The sequence below is a fragment of the Rhinolophus sinicus genome, linkage group LG01, assembly GCF_036562045.2.
Source record: "Rhinolophus sinicus isolate RSC01 linkage group LG01, ASM3656204v1, whole genome shotgun sequence".
NCBI lineage: Eukaryota > Metazoa > Chordata > Mammalia > Chiroptera > Rhinolophidae > Rhinolophus > Rhinolophus sinicus.
This window is the reverse complement of record NC_133751.1, coordinates 198,463,293-198,485,015: the sequence shown is the minus strand read 5'-3', so window position 1 is coordinate 198,485,015 and position 21,723 is coordinate 198,463,293. Positions and strand designations below refer to the sequence as shown.

The following is a 21,723-nucleotide window of genomic DNA, read 5'->3' as shown; positions in this document are numbered from 1 at the left end:
TGCACTAAGACAACTAGAGATTTCCAAGATGAAAATACACATCCCAGCCCTCAAAGAACCTACAATTGAATGCAAACATTTATAGTTTAAAATCAAAAGAGATGCTCCTTGGAAAAAAATTTTTAAAAGGGGTTCCATGGTCTAATATAGTTGAGAAGTGTGACATGTTATATGCTCCTCTTTGCAAGTTTCAATACACTTCTGTAAATGAAAAACTCTGAGAGTAAAGGGGCTGATTTAACCTGCCCTGTCCCCGGACTACTTTTCTAGGCAGCAGAACAGAGGATAACATCCCTCTGACAATCTTCTCCTTTAATACAAAAATAAGATTATTTACAGTTATGTGCAGTAAGTACAAAACACAGAGGAGGTAAGCAGAAGGGAGATGCGCTTGGAGGGTTGGGGTGGCCTCACAGATGGGGGAACACACTTGATCCTAGACTTGAAGGATGAATGATAGTTTGTCAGGATCCCAGAACTAAGGAGGGTGTTCCAAAAAGAAGTGACTGTTTCGCAAATCCTGGCGGCATCCCTGGGGGATTTGAAAGTGAGAAAGAACCACGGAGGGTATGTGGGAACTCATGAGGTGTAGCAGATGTAGGGTGCTGGCTAGTGAAGCTGAACAGGAAGGCCAGGACCAGGCCACACAGGCCTTGAAATCCAAGCTTCTTCCCTCCTGTAGACAATGGGCAGACTTACAGAATTTTGCCTGGATGCATAAACACTGGTCGCTGTCTCGTTGCTGTGGAGGATATCTGGGGACAAAGTGAGAGCCTGTAGACTGGACTGGGGGAAAAGGGTGAGGGACACTGAGCCTATCGTCAAACGTCATGCTCGTCTTGCAAGACACATTTGGGTCTGAGGGAAACTGTAACCTAAAGCTGTTGGAGTGGTCCCAACTGCCCTCTCTTCTGCTCTCCAGCCCTTGGTTTGTTTTGTGTCCCCAAATGCACCACAATTCTTAGAGGTGAGACACAGTGACCTATGCGTCATTGTTCAAATAAAACTTCTTTTGTAAAGAGCCTAGGTGTTAAATACACAAATCACTGACAATAAGCATTACAGCATCCTGTTTAAAATGTACTTTCATATTCATTATTTCATTTCCTATGGATGTAGAAATCAAAAGTCCTGGGAATTCCAGGAGGCCCCGGGGAAAGGGACCACAAATGTGCTTCCAACGTAAGACTTTTCTAACAGGTTCCTGTTCATTGTTTAAGTTTATATCAGACAAGTGACAGCACACACTGGGTTCCTTCCTAGGTTGTATCTTGAATGATAATGTATCTTTGCCTCTTGGCTGCTCCAGAAGAAGCCTCTACCCCTTTCAGACGCAAAGTTGACTGGGCTGGGTGAGGTTACTCCTGGCACTTTTCGGTCCTTCAAAAAACTTCTCCATTTTCTGCGGAAGGAAGTCATTAAATGCAGCATTCCAAATACCATCCCTGTCAAAATAGCTGACAACCAGGGATTATGAACTAGCTCTAATGCAGCCTTTACTTTAGGAAACAAAGGCTTTGAAGTGACAGCATGGTAGTTCTTTGTCCCCTTTAGAGTGTCTGTTCATAGGATGGCTGTGGAAGACCAGGCGTCCGATAAATCTTGGTGAACACATTATTTGTCTTTTGTGTGTTGTGGGTTAAATCTACACCAGTATTCTAGAAGCTGATATTAACGTGTACATGTGTGGGAGGGGGTGCGTTTATTTCAGAATGTGGAAAGAGTTAGATGTGCTCAAGCGTTTATGTTCTCACCCATGTACACATACATGTGTACACATACACGTGTACACACACACACACACACCTGTGTGGCTGATTTCTCACAACACTAATCCCCGGTCTACAAGAGAATGATACAATCAATGAGTGACATCTAGTTTCTTCCCAGAAGTTACCTTCCCAACCCATCTCACCCTTAGAGACTCTGATCTTGGGTGGTGCTTGCTCAACTGAAGTCTTAGTTGAACTTGACCCTCTGCTATGTAGCTTTTAATCTAGAAAAGTGAAAAGGCAAGACCTAAAAAGTCAAAGACTACTAAATGGATGAATGAAAGTGAAGGAAGGTGAGTTTTAGGAAAAGAACAAATTCAGAGAGGCACCTGTTTCTGGTAGAAAATAAAGCAGAGGTTTAGTAGGTAGAACCACTGGTTCATGTCACATAGCCACTTACTCGTTATAAGACAGATTACAAACTCTCTGGCCCCAGTTTTCTTCTCAGTGAAATGGGGGAAATATTACCTACTGCATATCTAAGCTGTGAAAATAAAATTAGATAATATAATATTATGAACACTGTGCCAAGCACATAAGCCCTCAACTAAAGCCATGTTGGAAATCTACTTTATTTGAAGAAGTTGCTTCAACCTGAAGGATATTTATTTGCAGCACAAAGCAGGGAGAGCACGATTTGTGCAGCAGGTGAGCTGGGTGGAGAAACTAAAGATCTCTCATACTTCTTGAGTGAGACACTCATAGTGTGGATGTAGTTTTTTCATTCTGAGTGGAGTAGAGCGCAACTCTGTGCCAATAGTAACACGATAGAAGCATTTCTTCCTAATCCACGTGCAACTGAAGTGGAAGGTAAATTTACTCACTCATTAGGGAGACTGCTCTTTTCAGGAAAGAAGCAATATGCTTTAAACATGTTAATAGCAATCAAAAGCAACCAAGAAGAAATGTTTCCATTCAGCCAGTCAAGGTTTCTCTGCTAGTTTTCTTTTCAGTTTGCAAAACAGGGAGAATAAGCTCCTTTCCTGAAGGCTCAGGTTGGATTTAGGGAATCACAAGGCACAGAGGATGTCATAAATCCTAATGAAAGCAGCTGCATCAAATCATGAATAATGTGAAACATTCAGAGATCACTAGCGGTGATCTATTTTCCACTCCCAAAAGTATAAAAAGGTATATTCAAAAGTTAGACAACCTAAAATTGCAAGAACAAAGTAATGAAAAATATCCAAAACAAATGTTATCAAAAACATTTGCCCTGCGTTTGTGTAAGCATTGTGCTTCTAATCCCAAACAGCATATCATTTCTGTCAGAAAGCCATTTTGTTAGATTGAATTCTTTTTAAAACCCAAGTACAGATTGCAAAGCGCACTTCACACGCTAGGTGGCGCTATGTGTCCACCTAACGTTATGCTACCTCCCCAATGGCCAGCCCCATTGAGAACTGAATGTTGGTTTGAATAGTTACAGCCTATGATGGGGAAGGTTTCTAGGAAGTGGACTTCTGCTAATAATTGTCATCAGAACACGACCATTGCATTTAGCTCTCAAATGGACTTATCAATATGTAATCCTTTAATGCTCCTTCAGTAGCTATCTGTGTACAACTCAAACAAGAGCTGCAGCAATAAATTGATAACTTATCCTCTAGACTTTGAGGCAAAGTTCACTTTCAACAATACTGACATGGGGAATGAATCTAACCGCTGAATATTTTCAACTGCCTCCCAAAGTTTCTATTTCTAATTGTTTAACTAAAAATTGACATGGGATTGCAAACTTTAAAGATCTGCTTGAACACACATGGAATGAACTGTGACAGTGAGTGGAGTTAAAATCTTCAGCTTCACTTTCTCAGACACATCCATATTATTGTGAGTTTAGTAAACTAGACCACTCCTGGCATTTGGAAAGAAATAAATGAGGGCTCACAAGATTTGTAATAGTATATATTCCATTGACTGTCACTTTGCTTCAGAAACACAAAGCCATGCCAACTGATACCCATATATTGTCACACATTCGCTTGGCAAAACTGAGTGTTGTTCAAATTTAAAACAATTTATAACGCATTATTCTTAATGCTGTATTAAAGTGAAAAACAAAAACAAAATATCCATATGATGGGGTATAACATTATACCGGACATGCTTGTGGGGACATCCACGTGCATATCAGAAGGCAAGGCATTTAAAACGGTGGCTTGGGGAAGCTTTAAGTCAATGAGGAAGTTGCCAACAAACGTATCCTGTGTCTCCACATCTTTTGTCCTGACCCTAGTGGATCACAGCTTCCTCTGCAGCCTGAACATTTCATCATGTCCATTCGTACTTTAATGCAAATAGGAGAGTGAGGAGATTAGGGAGCAGGTGGCATTTCTGAAATGATACCATTAGTTGACTCCTACTCACATTTCTTCCAAGCCACACATGAGACCGACAAGGGAAGAATAAATGCCAGATACAGAATCCCTATTATACGGTAAATAACTGAATATCTAATTTCCTATTTGAAGAAGAAGAAATAATGAGTCTCATCATATCAAGTGTACGAAGGAGCGTGTGGGAGAAACCCTAATCTGTCTCAGATGATGGGAAGAAGGAGATACACTGTCTAGAGAATTTAAAGTCAATAACAAAACAGACTAAAAATCTGACTGTTTTTTATCATTACCACGTGCTAGCAGTTCCATACAAGGTCAGTGATCCTGGGTGGATGAAACCAGCCCTCTGTGCCCAACCCCTTTGGAGTACTACTGAACAGAATGACTCTCCCACTTAGGATTTTCCAGCCAAGCAGGCAAGTTTTCCAAGTTTTGGAAAAAGGAAAAGCGAGAAGGGAAAGAAGAAGAAATTGTGATTTTCCTAGCAGATAATGTCTCTCTAGGACTTTAGGTATTTATATGTTATCTCATCCATCCCCAACAACCATGCAAGGCAGATAACACTGTCCCCATTTTACAGATAGGAAAACAGACTCTGAAGAGTTGAACAATGTACTTCAAGGTCACACAGCTTCTAGCTGGTGGAGTCAGGTTGCTAAAAGAAGTCTTACTTCCTCTAAATCTCAAGTTTTTATCTGGCTGAGTAGTTAAGATCAGACTGACATTTAATAGGTATAACACTTGGACAAACTAAGTAACATCACTTTAGCGTCCTCAGCTGTAAGGTGGGGCTATGACAGTTCCCATGGGGTGGGGCTGTAGAGCACACAGCTGCAGTGATGTAGGGAAGCTCTTAGCAGGGCTGGCACACACTAGGCACATCAAAGATGACAATAAAGGACATGTGGTTTTCATCATGCAGACTTCATCTAAGAACCCCACAGACCTTTTTATCCCTTCCATGTATAAAGAGTGCTGGCCTATATACTTAAGTGACTCCACACTTTTACCTGTAACCACGGCAAGTTGACAATTGTGATGCTGAGGAGAGGGACACACACAGATTTGGAGACGACAACAAAGTCAAATGGAGGATTCATGGTCCATTTGCCCCCATCCCCACTCCTAGTTGTCAGTTGGTCCAAGACCTCTTAGAGAACATTCTCTTGTTCATTACCTTCTCTCTCCTACTCCAAGGGGATAAATGGCAAGATTGCTGGGTGGGGGATTGGAATGAGGGCAAAGGGATCGGTATGTTCAGTTTAATTCTAGTCAGTGCTGGAGTTATTGAGAGACTGGTCCTGAGGCTATTGGCCTTTAAAAGGTGATCCCAAATATTCTGCCACTTGAAATATACAAGCACACGATGCCTAAATACAATGTCAGAACGTCTCAGCCCTTCCTGTAGTCAGTTGTAAAAAGCAATCTGGGTTTCTGAATTCTTTGTATGAAAGTACAAATCAAATAGTGCCCCCATTTCATTACACATATTACTGGATCGGGCTGCTATTTAAAAGCAGTAACAATCTCATTTCTTCTTTAAATACAACACTAATTACAGAGAGTCCCACAAAGTACTAAAGCCTACATGTCTGTGAAACAATTGGACGGGACTGTTGAGACACGCATAAAATAAGCTTTCTGTTTGTTTACTTGTTTGTTTGTTTGTTTGGCACTTGCATTATTTTAATGTGACTGTGCCATAATGCATGGCAATAAATCAATACAACCACTGACGTTCCTATTTGTAACATGAATGTATTCTATATTACACGGGGCTAGATCCAATCTCTTCGGTAAATATTATTTTAACAAATAACTATAATTTATTCGTAACATAATCTTTGTTAGCATGACACTTTATTTTGCAACTGGGAGGTTAAACCTTTCCCCAATGTGATGCTGACAGTGTGTTGTGAACTTAATGGGGTTTTCCTGTCCCCCTTTGGGATGTTACATGCTTGGACATGTATGTCAGTTTAACTTGGATGCAGAATGAAACAGATAGGAGTCATTTTAAAATCATCTATTGCATAGCCCAGAGAAAGCTCTGTGGTGGTGGTGGTAAGCTATGTGTTAATGCAGTGAATTCAGCTTTTGCTGACTGGCTATACGTTCTCTTTCTCCCCCCCCCCCCCCGCCCCATTTCCATCGTATGATGTAACACTGAGCATATGATCAAATCAGCTGTGTAAAGATTCAAATGCAATGCAGACCATTCTCTCACTGCAGGTCTGACAGGAGGACCTGGAACGTCCCGAGGTCTGAGCAACGGCAAAAAGCTTTGCCCAACTCAAACAAGAGACAGTAGGAAAGGGGCGCCTTCACCACATTAACTCAAGGTGGCGCATTCTCTCCAACCAGGTATTCCTTCCTCTTCCTAGCAGTTTTCTCCCTCCACCACAAAACCTTACCTTCTGGATAGAAAGCGCTTAAAAATGTACATACAACTGACCACATGAAATCTCATAATACATACATTCTAGGTGTACAGGACTTAGGGATGGAATAAAGCATGCATGGTCTTGCCAAAACAAGTCCTATTTATGTCAAGGGTAACACGGGAATTCTAAAGAGAACATGCTCTTGAAGCTTCTCTGTTCTTAACACTGGTTTCATTTTTCTACGTGATCCGATGCATTGATGGTGACATTAACAAAGAACACAGCCTGCAAGGTTACATTATTCAGAGTTGTGGGCTGGCACCGAGTAGATGACATTCGAATTCCTGTCTACGTCCTTGTTTGAGTATTTATGTTAATATACTCAGTCTCCCTTGGACTTGAACCCTCCTCATGCTCTCCAGGATCCTACAAGTTTTATGTGCAAATACCCTGACTATCAGGGAAGTTAAATGACAGTCCAGAAATTTTCTCAATGCTTTACAGCAGAGCATCACTAATGCTGGGGATAAATCAAATCACCTCACTGCTTTAGAGGTGTTAAGGACTCAGGAAAGGGACAAAATCAGATTGTGTGAGAAAGACGTTGCTTTCAAGGCTACATAGAGAGGGATATTTATGGAGAGAGATATTTCGTAAGTCAGCAAAAGGTCACTGAGTGTCACACACTGCGCTGGACGTTGGACGTGTGCCTCTACACTGGGAAAGCCCTCGTCACAGAATCCACCTAAATCCTCCATCTTAGTCTTTCGTATGTACTGATCCCTAATCTCTATCTTTGGATGATTGATCTTTCTTTCTTTTTAAGGTAGCAAAAATAAAAAAACAATTTTGATATCAGACACGTCCAGAAGCACACTGAACACGTATCCAACTATGGACACCCTAACGCATTCTTTCAGGAAAGCTGGCCAGATGCTGGCATGCAGACAGCTCTGGAGTCTACAGAAAGAGTGGGTTCTGCCTGCAGGAACCCAGGCAGACCCTCATCACACCCCAGCACTGTCATCAAGCTGAAGAGGATGTTAGGAGCTTGGACAGAGTCTAGAACGCAGCCATCAAAAGAAATAGACATTTGAGAAATACCTGAAGGGGCAAGTTGAAAGGAACTGGGCTTGTTCACCTGGGTAACAGCTTGTAAGTACCCAGAAGGGACCAGCCTGGGAGAGGGACCTTGTGGTAAGAGGTAGTTCTCATGACACACAGGGAACAAGAGATAATGGCTTTGAAGGCGATATTTACATTTCTAAAGCGATTTGGGTCTCTCAGCCTTCAGAACGTATGTCCAAAGGAAATTACAGAAGGCCTTTTTCTCTCCCCTTCCTCAAATCAAGGGTAAACAGAGATAGTCCAGCTTCAAATGATAAAGAAGCCTCAGGGAGAAGGTGAGGGTGGTTTCAGTCCGACACTTAGGTCACTATTACCTCTGGGATTCCCTGATTCAACGTAGGGAGCTGTTATTTTAAAACTGAGAAGTGTGTGTGTTTGTGAATGACCATGTGTGAGTGAGAGCAAGTATGTATGTGTATATGTGAGTATGTGAGTTTGTGTGTATGAGTGAGCATAAGTGTCTAGTGTGAGAGTGTATAACTGTGAGTGTGTGTGTTTGTGTGTGTGTGTAGTAGACAAAGTAGCTCTCATACCCTTCCTTCCCAGAAAAACAAACACAAACATTTTTTTGGCAACATTTCTCCAAGGAGAGCTGGCCCGCACCCTGGCGACTTCACTCATGAAGCAAAGCATGGCTGTCAAGGTCACGGGCATTAGTTGCTAGTCCATCACTTGCTACAGTGAGATCATAGATGGTGCCAGGGGGTCAATGCAGAGGGAAGGAGTGGGGAGTCACAGGACCATCACCTGCTATCTGTAAGACAGCCCACACTTCTTTCTTTACTATAGAAGACAAAAGAGAAATGTGCGTGTGCTCCAAGTTCACTATATGACTTCTATACGGTTTTACTAATCAAGAAAAGAAAATAGCTTTCTTGTGGCAGGCACAGAAATTCAGTCTAATTTCCAAAGATTTGTGTTATGACAAATGCCAAAATATGCAGCTGCATTGCAACAAAATTCTAAGGAAATGTCACTTCTCCCTAATTGCCCCTGTCTACTTTATTTATTCAAGAGTGAATTAATAAAGAGCAAAGTCTGTTTTCCATCTCTCTGAGTTGTATTATTCCAGAGAATATTATGAGTATGGAGCAACCCACAAAAGCTGTAGAACTCACACTTCTTCCCCATTTTCTCATACATAATAGGAAGTTCTGGTCAGATGATTAGAGATTTCCACAAGTCTTGTGCCTGCTGTAGTTGCCCGAAGCCAAAACAGATTGCAAAGCCAAGCACACATGACCTTCACCTTTGCTCATCCGTAAATGGCATCAAGCACTATACGCCCTAGATGCCTCTGAGGGTCAGTCAGTAATGATCGTCCCTGGATTCTTTGGGGGAGGTCACTGGCCTAGGCTCCTGGGGGTGAGGGTCAGTCACTTGGGCCACCTCTGTGCATCTCTGCTGAAGTAACGTCAAACATTTCCACTTACTCCTCCTAGACACTTCTAAGAATTCACCAACCAGGACACTAAGAGATAAGGGGAAAACTTGAACTGAAAAGAGATAAGATGTGAACAATCTGAAGGAAAACACAGTTCCTCCTCTGTGAGCAGTCACCACTGTGGCAGAAATGGCGCAGGCTTCTTGAAGCTAGAGTCCTCAGCAGATAAGCACCGCGGGAATTACTTTAGGGGTTAGTGATTACTTTTGTTTGTTTTAAATAGATCATAGGGTTTTCCAATGATGCACTAGCAAGAAGTCTATTAATCTGCTATGAAACATTCTGCGTTTCAGCAATTACTGGGAATCCTGTTGTTTGAAAAAACGGCTTAAAAAGTGACCAGGGTGGTTGCGTGTTTGTCTGATAACACTAGGTGCCCTATATCCTGTTGGTGGATGAATACTCACTTTTAGATTCAACATGTTTAACTATCTTTCACCATTGCCTTGGGTTACTGAGCAAAGGGCAGTGTCATCCTGGTAGTAACTTAAAGAGACATTTCAGATACGCGCATGGGAGTTAGGTGAGAAAGGGATCTTCAATGAGTACCCATTGACTTTAGCTTAAAGAGAAATCATAGGAATGTAAAGCAAGTTTTTTTATGAACCTTTTTAGTTCCAGGATCTAGGGCTAGGCGAATTCTACAACCCATCACGAGCCACAGGAGAGAGACTCAGAGGTCAAGTTATAGCCCTCACAACCCATCAACAATACGACCATGTGCCAGAATTTCTGCTGTCCAGAGCAAAAACTAGCAGCGTATAAGCAACGTGAGGCACTTTCTCATGTTGCTATAATTTGCAGAATGAGGAGCATCCCATCAAGCAAGAGAAGAGTTGATAATGCAAAGGCACAAAGATTGTATCTTGTTTCTGTTCTGGAAGTTTATCCCAGGAATCTGCTTTCACTGAGAGTTAAAGGGGCTTAGGATGAAACACTGTAAATTTAACCAGAAAACAAAACAGAAAAACAAGAACACAAAATCTCTCTGTGATACTGAGGATAATGTAATAGCAAGATACATGAACATGGAGAATTGATTTATATATTAAGGCAATCCTCTGCTAGTTAGCTAAAAGTCTCTCCTTTCTGTATCTAATTTTCTAAATGTTAAAAATTAGTAAATGTGGTATTTTTAGAATAGTTTTAGTCAACTAAGATGGCAGTTTATCTTAGCTTAATTGTGTTATTTATTAATTCATTGTCTTATTGTTTCCACTTCTTTTATACCCCAAAAGTGTTTGAGCTAGACACATTTAGTTATGAAGGCATTTAACATTTTAAATTACGACACAAAAAATTCTCAATGACACTTGAGATGCCCCTGAGATGAGCCTCTCATCTCTTGTGTTTGTAGATATCTCATGTATTCATAAATCAAATCCTGTGCATATTTGAGCCAGACCAAATTACTAGAAAAGGACCATTTCCCACATTATAAAAAAATGCAATTATTCTGCTTAGTTATGTTTTTAAAATAGCTTGACATTTTAAATAATTGATGAATATGTAATTTGCTAATCAGCAATGGGCAGTTTCCATGGAGGTATCGTCCCTAGTTTTACTAATTTACTGTCTCAGAAGCGTTTTACGAATGCAAAGACTACAGCTGGGAATCAGAGAGAAACCACTCCAACATGACGTCATCCTGTTTAACATCCATAATACTTAACAGTAATCACAATTAAGCGTCATAAATGAAGTTGAGGTCTTGAATTCCTATTGGGTGAGTTATAGATCGATGTTTATATATAGTTATTTTCCCCCATACTAAATTCCCCGTATATACCATGGATCCAAATGAACATCAGAGCGACATATACTGGGAAGGACTGAATGATATTTTCGCTTATGCCTTTATTTTTTTTTCTCTTTTCTCCAGGTGATAATAGAGATCTTGTTTACCATGCATGGACACGTACATCTCCTTTCTGAGAACATTTCTGATATTGTTGGTATAGGAGAGAAAAGTGATTTATTTCTCTAAAGATTACCTTATCAATCTACAGTTTTGGGTAAATATCTAGAGTATCTGGTCTGTCAATTTGTCTTCATGGCCTAAGAACAAAGACTAGCTGCCATGTTCAATCCAAATGAGTTGGCATATGGATATTTATAAGGACATTAATAGCACACTGTGTCATACAAGCATGCTCCAAGCTAAACAAAAATGAAAGGAAAATGACCACAAATGTTACAGTAGAATAGGATAAAACCTAAAAGATATGTACAAATCCATTGACAACATCTGTGCATGTGTTGTGGACAAAACATTTAAAAGGAAATCTACATAAAACAAGGTAGATGAATTTATCAACTGTTGATAAATTTTCAGAGACAGTATCAAAGTACACAAAATATGAAAGAGAGAAAGAAGTTTAAAAAATAATTGCTAAGCCAATACATCTAGTACAGGTTTGCTACATTTATATTACAGAATGATGAAAAAACAGACACAAAAGATTCGGTAACAACAAAGAAAGTTTCACCAATCACAGAGAAGAAAGACTTTCCTTTTGGGATGAAAACACAGATGGCCACAACTCATCCCCCCAACCCATACACACAGAGAAAAGTAAAAGCAAACGCAAAACTTGTCTACGGCAACACAGGACAGACAGGTGGGAAGCGTTTGGCATGTTGCATCACAGGAAGTCAATCACGACTGGCTAACGATGATGGTACCTGGCTCTGTTGCAGGTCACTGGCTTGCCTGAGAGGAGTCACAGACGGAGGCGGCACACCTGATGTGGAAGCAGACCGGCCTAGTTTGCAGCTCACTTTCGGTTCTGCGGACAAGGTGGAGAGAAACACTGTTAGTTGAATAAAGTAGGCAGTGATGGAAATGGCGTGCAGACTCCTGGTTTGTTTTGCGACGTTCTCTTTCAATACACCAAAACACTTCTGACGTTTGTCAATCATTGGCAGGTGATGAATCAATTTCATAACAGTTGACTCTAAAACAGGGATTTATTTGAAGATGAGCTCCTGGGAATAAAGAAGAAATTCCTGGAAGAACAAGGCCTGTTCCCTTGCACATTTTACCCCATTTGGGCTAGTTTTTATTGCGTGATTACTGGAGCAACAACACCCCATTAGGGGAAAAAGCAAGTGACATGATGATTTTCAGTGCTTTATTTTCAGCTTTGGTCCACAGGACTCCTATCTCCTAAAATCTCTTTTTCACTCTCTCCAATTTTTTCCTTCCTCCCTCCCTCCCTCACTTCCTTCCTCCTCTTTTATCTTCTCATTCTTCCTTTCTCTTTCTAATTTTGAAATCTATATCACTATGCTAGTGCTGACTACTTATTTATGTTTTCAATGTAACATTCTCTAACTCATCTCAATTTGTTTGAAATTTTATAATCATCTTTAAGACTTTTGTACTATTTCATAATAATAGTATTTTTCAAAACTAAGACATATCCCCCTAACTCTTCCTCTAAGGAGACCAAATTTGCTACCTAAGCCACTGAAAAGATACTTTGGAGATTAGAATTCCAGATGGAAAGAGTTCTTTTAATCCAAGAAATATATAATTTATGGTATACAGAGAATGCTGATTTTCAGATATGTCTAAAGCTATTTGATAAAGTAAGGAAAAGGAGGCATAAAAAGCAAAACTGACATCTCTGCTTTTATCACAAACATTTCTATTAGGTGTTAGATATTGAGTGCCTGGTACATCCCAGCTTCTGTTTGAGCTACACTTAAATTATCTCTAATCCTGAAGCACTTTTTAGAGTTACAAAGTTAGCTATAAATGCTCCCAATTTAAAAATTAGAAACCTGAGGCTCAGCAAAATTAATATCTGCATAGCAAATAAACTAGTGCTTTTCAAAAAGCCTTTCTTTATAAATTTCATTTAAAACTTAAACTTACCGAACAACTAGCTCCAAATGACATGACATCACTAAGTTACCAAGAAGTGACACTCTGATGCCAGAGCTGAAATGTGCCCAGTGTTTTTGGCCGAGAAAGAAATGGGCCACCCACGCTGGGTAAGAACACCCACCTGTATGCCAACATTATATTATGTATTCTGATATATATAATATTATATATATATTCTGATATATAGTCATACATATTATATATATTCTGATTTATATAATGATATATATTCTGATATATATGATATATATTATATATATTCTGATATATAATTACATATATAGTATTACTAATATTTTGATATGTATATAATTATATATAGTATATATACTTTGGTATGTATATAATTATATATTATATTACATATATTTCTGATACATATTAATTATATATTATATATTCTGATATATAATGATATGTATTATATTCTATATATTCTGATATATATAATTACACATGTATTATATGATATATAGTCATACATATTATATATATTCTGATTTATATAATGATATATATTCTGATATATATGATATATATTATATATATTCTGATATATAATTACATATATAGTATTACTAATATTTTGATATGTATATAATTATATGTAGTATATATACTTTGGTATGTATATAATTATATATTATATTACATATATTTCTGATACATATTAATTATATATTATATATTCTGATATATATAATGATATGTATTATATTCTATATATTCTGATATATACAATTACACATGTATTATATTTTATATATACTGATATATATAATTATATTATTATATAGTCTGAAATGTATATAACTATCTGAATTATATTATATATTCTTATATATAATTATATATATTATATTATATATATTCTGATATATATATATATCCAAGTTGTTGAAGACCAAAATTATGATAGCATAATTTTGCTGATCCCAATAAACTCTCTGCTCAAAATTAACTTGGACACAATGCCAGACTGAGACTCTTAGAATACTTTCAGGCTACCCACCTTGTTCAAAATTTTTCAGTTTTTTCATACGATAAAAACACATGTACACACGCATATGCAGGCAGACACAAACACACATCCTCGCACATTAGTTTGCACACACGCACGCACACACACACAATCTATAACATTGCTGCTTGATGGTGTCATATTGTAGGGACTTTTTTTTTAAAGTGTGAACTTTTCTTTATCTTTATCGCTCTCATTTTGGCTCTTTTTCCAGTTTCACATGGTTCTTAACTTAAATGTATCTGGAATCGGTTACGGTGTTTGTAGGACCAGATTGATGAAGCAAATTCTTATGATTTTGGATCCACCAAGATTTCTTTGGCTAAAAGAATTGTCTGAAGAATGCCCCACATCCTAGAAAAGACCCTGATTATGACCAAGCCTCTTTGAGATCCCCTAGGGCTGTGACCTCGAACTTAAACATCGGGCTATTTACCTCGGGAAACACACTGTGCTTTCAGCCTTGAGCAGTGAGACTTAGGATCCTCGGCACCAAAAACAGTAAGTTTTTATCCTGAATTTTCCTAATACAAAAATTTCCTAGGCTTTTGTGGGTCAAAAACAATGGACATGTGCCTCAAAAGAGATCTAAGATAAGAGTTTTCCTCCCCACCCCCAAAAAAACTCATTCCGTTAGGAGAGTAATTATGAACTAGAAGACACCTGTTCTTCCATCACTCAAGGAAATCCTCCTTCCTTTGCAAACTCTATCAATAACCATCCCAGAAATAAAAGTTGATGTTTGTGCAATTTCAGGGAAGACCAAGTATAAAAAGAACACAGAAGAGAAAAAAAAGTAGCAGATTAAGAAAGAAAGAGAGACAGGAATCAGGAAGAACAGAAGAAAGGATGAAGAACAAAGGGAGGGAGAGTGAGAGAAAGAAGAAAGGAGGGAAGGAAAGATGGAAGGAAGGAAGGAGGAAGGAAGGAAAAGAGGAAGAAAAATACTATTTTTAACTCTTTGGAATAAACCACTATCAAGATATTATCATGTAATGTTTCCAGGGTAGTACCGTGTTTCCCCGAAAATAAGACTTAGCCAGACAATCAGCTCTAGTGTGTCTTTTGGAGCAAAAATTAATATAAGACCCAGTCTTTTTTATTAAGTAAGTACCCATTGGACTGTGTTACTTGAAAGTTCTCTCTCTTTGTTCTTATTGGATACAATCTTCCATTGCTTTGTTTGTTGGTTTGTTTGTGTTTATTTGTTTAAGACAGTCTTTTCTCAATTATTTCTCATCCTCCCTTTAAAGTGAATTGAATTTCTGTTCATGATTACGTCCCATGGAATTGTTACAGGATAATCTCCAAGGTGTCTGGTGCTGTAATGGTGAGTATCAGAGTTCTCTTTACTTTCAGAAAGCAAAGGCAAATGACTGATCTCAACCTCTGTATCTATACAACAATAAAAGATTAGTGCATTTTCAACAGAGAAAACACTTTCATCTTGCATCAAAGAAATAAAATGAGCCAAATTCTGAGGAGACACAGGAGATATAGCTTTTCTGCATTCTTTTTTAATACACAACATTTTTCTGTACTAGCAGAGACATATCATGATTTTCCCAAGTCAGTCATGGGGCTGAGAGTTTTTAATCAATGACTCAGGACTGCGTGGAGCTCACAGATAGACCTTTTTCTTTTCTTTTCTTTTTTTTATATAACATATATGCTATTTGAGACAAATTGGTGTCTAAGTAATAAGGGGCAGTTTTCCCAGGACTATGTTAAAACCTTTATGGATTCCAAACACTTTGTTTTAAAGCTTATAGCATAGCATCATAACAAACATATAAGATGCTCGGATGTCCCATATTAAATGTCATTTGTCCTGTATATAATTTGAATACATTTTTATAATTTTGCTTTGAAATTGTTGAACTGTAAATAATCCAATTAATTCCTGATTGGCTATGATTTTAGACAGCAACACACACACTCAGTAATTCTTCCAGGATTAGACTATGCGATTGCAAATAAATTATTTTCAAATATAATGGAATAGTTTTAATATTAAATTAAACAATTAAGTTGACCTAATGTCATATTTTGTACTGATTTAATTAAATCAGCATATCAATGTTATTAATTAATGTTAATGTGGCAGTTTCTTTTGGAAATTTGGTGCCACTGTTATTTAATATCAAATATTTTAATAGATCCCCCCATGCTCATAGGCTTGGCATTGTAACTATAGTGCTGAAAAGATACAACAAATCTTTTCATGAGGACTGCTAAATTCTTACCACTTACTAGCTGAACGACAATGGATATTTTGCTTGATCTCTCTAAGCTTCGGTCTGTTCACAGGTAAAGTGGGAGAAATAACGGTACCTCCTTCAGCAAGTATTGTAAGAATTAGAACAGATAATAAGTGTAAAAATATTACCTCAGGGACCAGCATGTAATAAAATCTCAAGAAGTGGTCGCTGTTTTCATTATTTAAAGGCACATTTGATCATTCAGCTCCACCGCTTATAATATAATGAAGGCTGAACGGCTTTCTCACACTGGTGCTCATGGTTGAGGTTGCATAACCAGCCTCGTTTATAGTTTGGCCCCTGCAACACAGCATTACAGTCTCTTCAAGCCCCATGCCTTCTCTTCCTCTAGGACTTTAATCATGGCACTGCACTCTGCCTGGTGTACTTGTCCAATTCCCCCCTCCTTCCCTTCCTTCCTTCACCAAACTGCAGGCTCTGTGAGGACAGGAATCATGTCTGTCTCATTCCTCTCCCTATTTCCCCTGAGTAACGTGGTAACTTATCACTGAGAAGGACTCAAAGGATTTGTTGAATGAATTATGTTAAACCATATTTTAAAGATTACAGCCAGTGTAAAAGGTGAACTATTAACATTTATCATTAATAAAAAATGCACCTCCATTTCTTCATCTTTCCCAAGTTTCCAGTAAAAAGGCAAAACCACATTGACCGGTCTTCAATTGAATATGATCTAAAGAAAAAAGGGAAGGAGGAAATTGCAGTGCCTTTTGCGGACAGTAGATGGCAGTGCAAATATGATTTGATATGTATTCTGGTCAGCTTACAAAGCTTCCAGAACCAGTCTCTGTAAAAGCCCAGCATAAGTCAGAAAGAACTGTATTTTTAAAATAATGTTTTCTATGGTCTTTCACAGAAAAAAGGGCATTCTTTGTGAATACTGTTGGTGCCACATACCCACAGGGCTTTTCCAAAGAAAGCCAACAACTGACAATGAGGAACAGTGTCAGGATGGGCTTCTGGGAGACAGGGCACAGGGTGGGGCCACCTTCCCTGCAGTGAAAGACAGAAGGGGCTGGTTCTACAGTAAAATCTCCAGCCAGCATATTGGCATCACGGTTCTCAAACAGGATTAATTTATTGAGAGACAAGTAAGGCAAAGGCACCTTCTGCGTTACCTAAAATGTTATAGCTGGTTGACTAGTTTTTCCCAATAAGAGTCAGAAAATAGTTGAAAATTCAGAATTTCTCTAATAAGAATGAAGCTACTATCAAGTTGTATTTTTTTTCCAGCAGTTTTCAGGTATGTATTTGTGTAGTATACCATGTCATGGGCTATGCATATGGTTTGTAGAAATCAAGCTTAGGGAATATATATATATGCCAAAAATGTATACATATTTTAAGAAAGGAAAAAAACGGTATTAAAATTGTAATAATATATGCCGATAACAAAAAAGATGAATACAAGTCATGTGTATACATTTTTTGACACCCCTGGTATATTCCCAATATATTATACATAGTATATGATAACAAATTAGCTGACTTTGCAAATCTGATCACATAAGACCCAATTAAAACCCATAGTTTCATATACACACATATACAGACATACCCACGCAGAGAGACATACAAACATCGGTTAATATCGCCAAATTCCTTGACTTCAGATATCTCCCATAACTTTAACCAACCATCTTGCTAAAAGGAAAAATAGGAATAAGAATGTACATGGTTTAGAGAAAACCATACACGCTACTGGACAACACAGTCCAGTCCTGTGTTACTGAATCAGGGGGGATGATGCCCTCTTGCTGTATAATATCAAGTGCCATCGTAGACGAGTATAGGCTCCTTGAAGGTGAAGGTCATCTGTCATGACCTCATCATGAGCTGTGCAATCAGGGATTCTCACAGGTTTGCTGAATGAGTAACTGACTGAATCAAAGAACAACAAGCATTTATAATGTTGCTATTTTTTAGGAAAAATCCCACACGTGTGACATGGTTGCTTAGGTACCTGGGAATTAATTTTTAGATATATTAAACAATCAGTTATGATCACCTCTCAGTTGTAGGAACAGAAAATTTTCATGGCTAGAGAGCAAACATCTCTTCTGTGGATTTACAAGGCAGGTTATTTGGGACAGCATACATATTACCTTTGTAATTCTGTGTCCCTGGGTTTAGGATGATAATACATTAGCTGACTTTGTAAATTGGATCCCTGAGTGTAAAATCCCAGGAGTTTATTAGTAAAATCCACAAATGGCTTCCTGTCATCTTTAAGTAAGACCAGAATCACTGGTGTGTCCAGCTTGGCCTGTCCCTTGTCAGGCTCTCGGTTTCCTCCCTGGCCACTGTCCCTTGCTCTCTGCCACGCACACTCATGTCACAGGCTCATTGCACTTCCTGAGTCCACTCCCTTGATTGTTCTTTCTCCTAATTCACCTGCCATCTCCCTTCCCATGTCATCAGGATGCCCTGCAAGACACTCAAGAGGGGATGTAGTATCATTTTCCTTGGTGGCTTTCACCACAAAGTAAAATTACATTTTCACCTTTTGTGATTAACAGCAACTCCCCCCTGCCCACCCCCGGCACTGGCACAGGCTCAATGCTTGATAACTCTATTAAAAGAAACAGTTGAGTAAATGAATGGATGAATAAACAAATAATTTTATGAGCGTGCGGGTGGGAAAAATGAAACCCAATCTAGTTAAATGATGGGAAGAGAGGTGTATTATGGGTCAGAAACCCAAAATCCATTTCTTGATTTGAATCTACTACTTACCAATGAGTCTGGACAAATTATTGGATTCCTTTTGAAATGTAGTTCGGTCCCCTGAATAATCAGATCATAACACAGACCATAGATATACAGGTTTTTGTGAAGATCAAATGAAATAGCCCTTATAAAATAGTATTTTAAAAGCTAACACATGGTATGTAAATATAAGGCAGTATTTTAAATGCATCACAGATGATCCACACAGGTGATAAATTCTGTAATTCAGGTTAAATATAATTTGCAATGATCTTACAGCAAATTTTATAATTATATCAGGTTCTGTTTTCTTTAAACGTGTATATTTAACTGTTAATTTGAACATAGAGGATCTTAGATGCAATACAAAAACAATGTATTCTTTTCTCCCCACAAACCAGTTCCAACTTGCACTGGGAGGGAGGGGGGCAGTTCTTTTTTGCCCTTTGGGAGAAATCTAGGCCAAGTCCAAGCACTTCCCTTTTCATTTTGATAATTAAAAATTCTTCAGTTTCTTCAAGTCACAGAAAGTCTTATTGAAGTAACAATTTAAGTGCCTAGCTCTTTACATTAATTACAACTTTGAATTTATTCCAAGGAAACACTTCTTTCCTGGCCCATTTAGGCCTGTTCCTGGCACACAGAGGAGACGACCTCTTTCTCTTTGCCTTGTTTCCACGCTCTTACCTCTCTGCCTCCAACTTGGTCCTCACCATGTTTGCCCTCTCACAAGGGCAGAGGTAGGAAGAAAGAGGAGGAATGAGGGGGCAGAAAGGGGCTTCTTGACAGGCACTAATGTGAGCTGGTGTCTCACTCTCTGGCCATAGCAGGGAAGGGAAGAGAGGTAAATACCTCTCTTCTTGGGGTGCTTTCAAGTGGACCCTGAAGGCAACCTGTGACTGGCCATCTCTCATCTGAAGATCTCCTGGCAGGTTGCCCATTGGGCATCCTGTAGTGAGCCTTCAGCCACGTCCTGTGGACTATGTGCCACTCCAGGCAGTCACATGACCCAAACCACCTATCTAGGGTTCCTTCCCATGGCCTAATCTGGTCATGGGAAATATAATTTACACACATCTTCAACCCACCATCTTTCTGCTCTGTGACTACAGGCCTTTCAGCTAATCTCTTGTATATTTATTTGTTTCACTGTGTCCCCTCAATGGCTAGAAACAGATATCTAGCTTTCCATGTGGTCCCATTAAAGTGTCTCTCACTTGATTTTCCACTGGGGAAGACGCTTCTCACTTCTCAGCCGCCCTCCCTTGGGAATGGAGACATCTTACACACACACTCATAAGTCTATCTCAGATTCTCTCTAATATCTGGTCTCTAGCCTCTCAGTCTCTCACAATTCCCTAGGCTAGAGATGAGAGTTCAGTTAAAGACAAAATTAATTGTTATCACTTCCTTTGCAAGTTCTGCTTCTGTGGTCTAGCTTTTTGCTTTGGAACATGAGAGTATACCTTCTATTATTTTGTAACTAGCTTTAATAAAGACAAACTTTGGCTATTTTAAATGGTTAACTGACTCCCACTTCTCCTTTTCTGATGGTTTCTCAAAGCCCTACCACCAATGTAAGGGGAAATACCAATAAAACCATTTCTCTGGTGAAGACAGATTCTAGCAGGCAGAAGTCAGAGTTTTCCACAGAGAAACGAAAGTGGGGCTATTGGGGATGTAACTTATATTGCTCTCCAAATGAGAATTCCGTCATGTGTTTACTACTAGAGTTCAGAAAGGGACAGTTAAACTCTGCAGTGTGAGAAGAGTGAGCAGAGCCTAGCAACAGGATCTGGCCAATGTTCCCTGAGGAAATAACCAGGCACCCAGTTATGACCGGGAAGGAGAGCAGATGTGGAGAACTGTCATCTCGTGCCTGATCTGACACCGAACAGCAGCCTTGAGGCTCGTAGGTGCTGAAGTCCACAGCTGCCTAGGGCTGCTGGGGAGCCAAGCAGGAAGTTAGTCAATCTCCTACCGCGAAGCCCAAGTTACAGTGGAAACCTGAATTCTGCCAGATTGGTGTGTTGTTCCTGTTGCATAAAAGAAATGAATGTAGCAGAGAACTCATAGTCCTATCAATACACAGGCCCTAAATGGTGAAACCATGGTGGTGAAAAAATGATGCTTTGAGAAGTGGGATGGTGAAGCAAAAGGTGGGAGGGTGACTTTTCACTTTTTACTTTGTCCTTCTGTTTTTTAATGAATATGCTCTACTCATGTGATAATAAAGCATTTTCATTTGAGAGAAGACCAGCAAAATTCACACAGACCATAGTGCCTATACCAGTTAATTATTTCACACTACTCTCACACTCAGCAACTTAAAACGACACTCATGCAGTTTTGTTCATTAGTCTGTGGATGAGCTGGATGGTTCTTCTCATCTTGGCTGCGCTCACGCATCCATCTGTGGTCAGCTGTGGGTCAAGTCGCTGTTTCTAGTATTTTGTACGATGCTTTCTCACATGCTTGAGGGTTGGCTAGCTGAAGGCTGGGGACTCTTGGCTTTGCTCTGTGCATACGTCGTTCTCCCACAGGCTACCTCAAGCTTGTTTACGTGGTGGTGGTAGGGTTTGAAGAGAGCCCATGGAAGCTCTTTAGGCTGGAGTTGAAAATGGACCAGAGTCACTTCCATCTCATTCTACTGGTTGATGCAAGACACAAGGCCAAACCAGATTCAAGGGGTCTGAAAGAGACCTTACTTCTTGATAAGGAGTTATGGAAGCACAGTCCAAAGGGG

At 39.1% G+C, this 21,723-nt stretch overlaps 1 protein-coding gene across 2 annotated transcripts in view; it reads right to left on the bottom strand.

The window, feature by feature from the left end:
• NYAP2 (neuronal tyrosine-phosphorylated phosphoinositide-3-kinase adaptor 2) overlaps nucleotides 1–21,723 on the bottom strand; it is a 242,919-nt gene that overhangs the window by 34,407 nt on the left and 186,789 nt on the right. For both annotated transcript variants that reach the window (XM_019736641.2, XM_074314124.1), the window contains one exon: nucleotides 11,756–11,859. In XM_019736641.2, coding sequence (XP_019592200.1) covers nucleotides 11,756–11,859 — 104 coding nt within the window. The remainder of the gene's footprint in view (nucleotides 1–11,755; nucleotides 11,860–21,723) is intronic.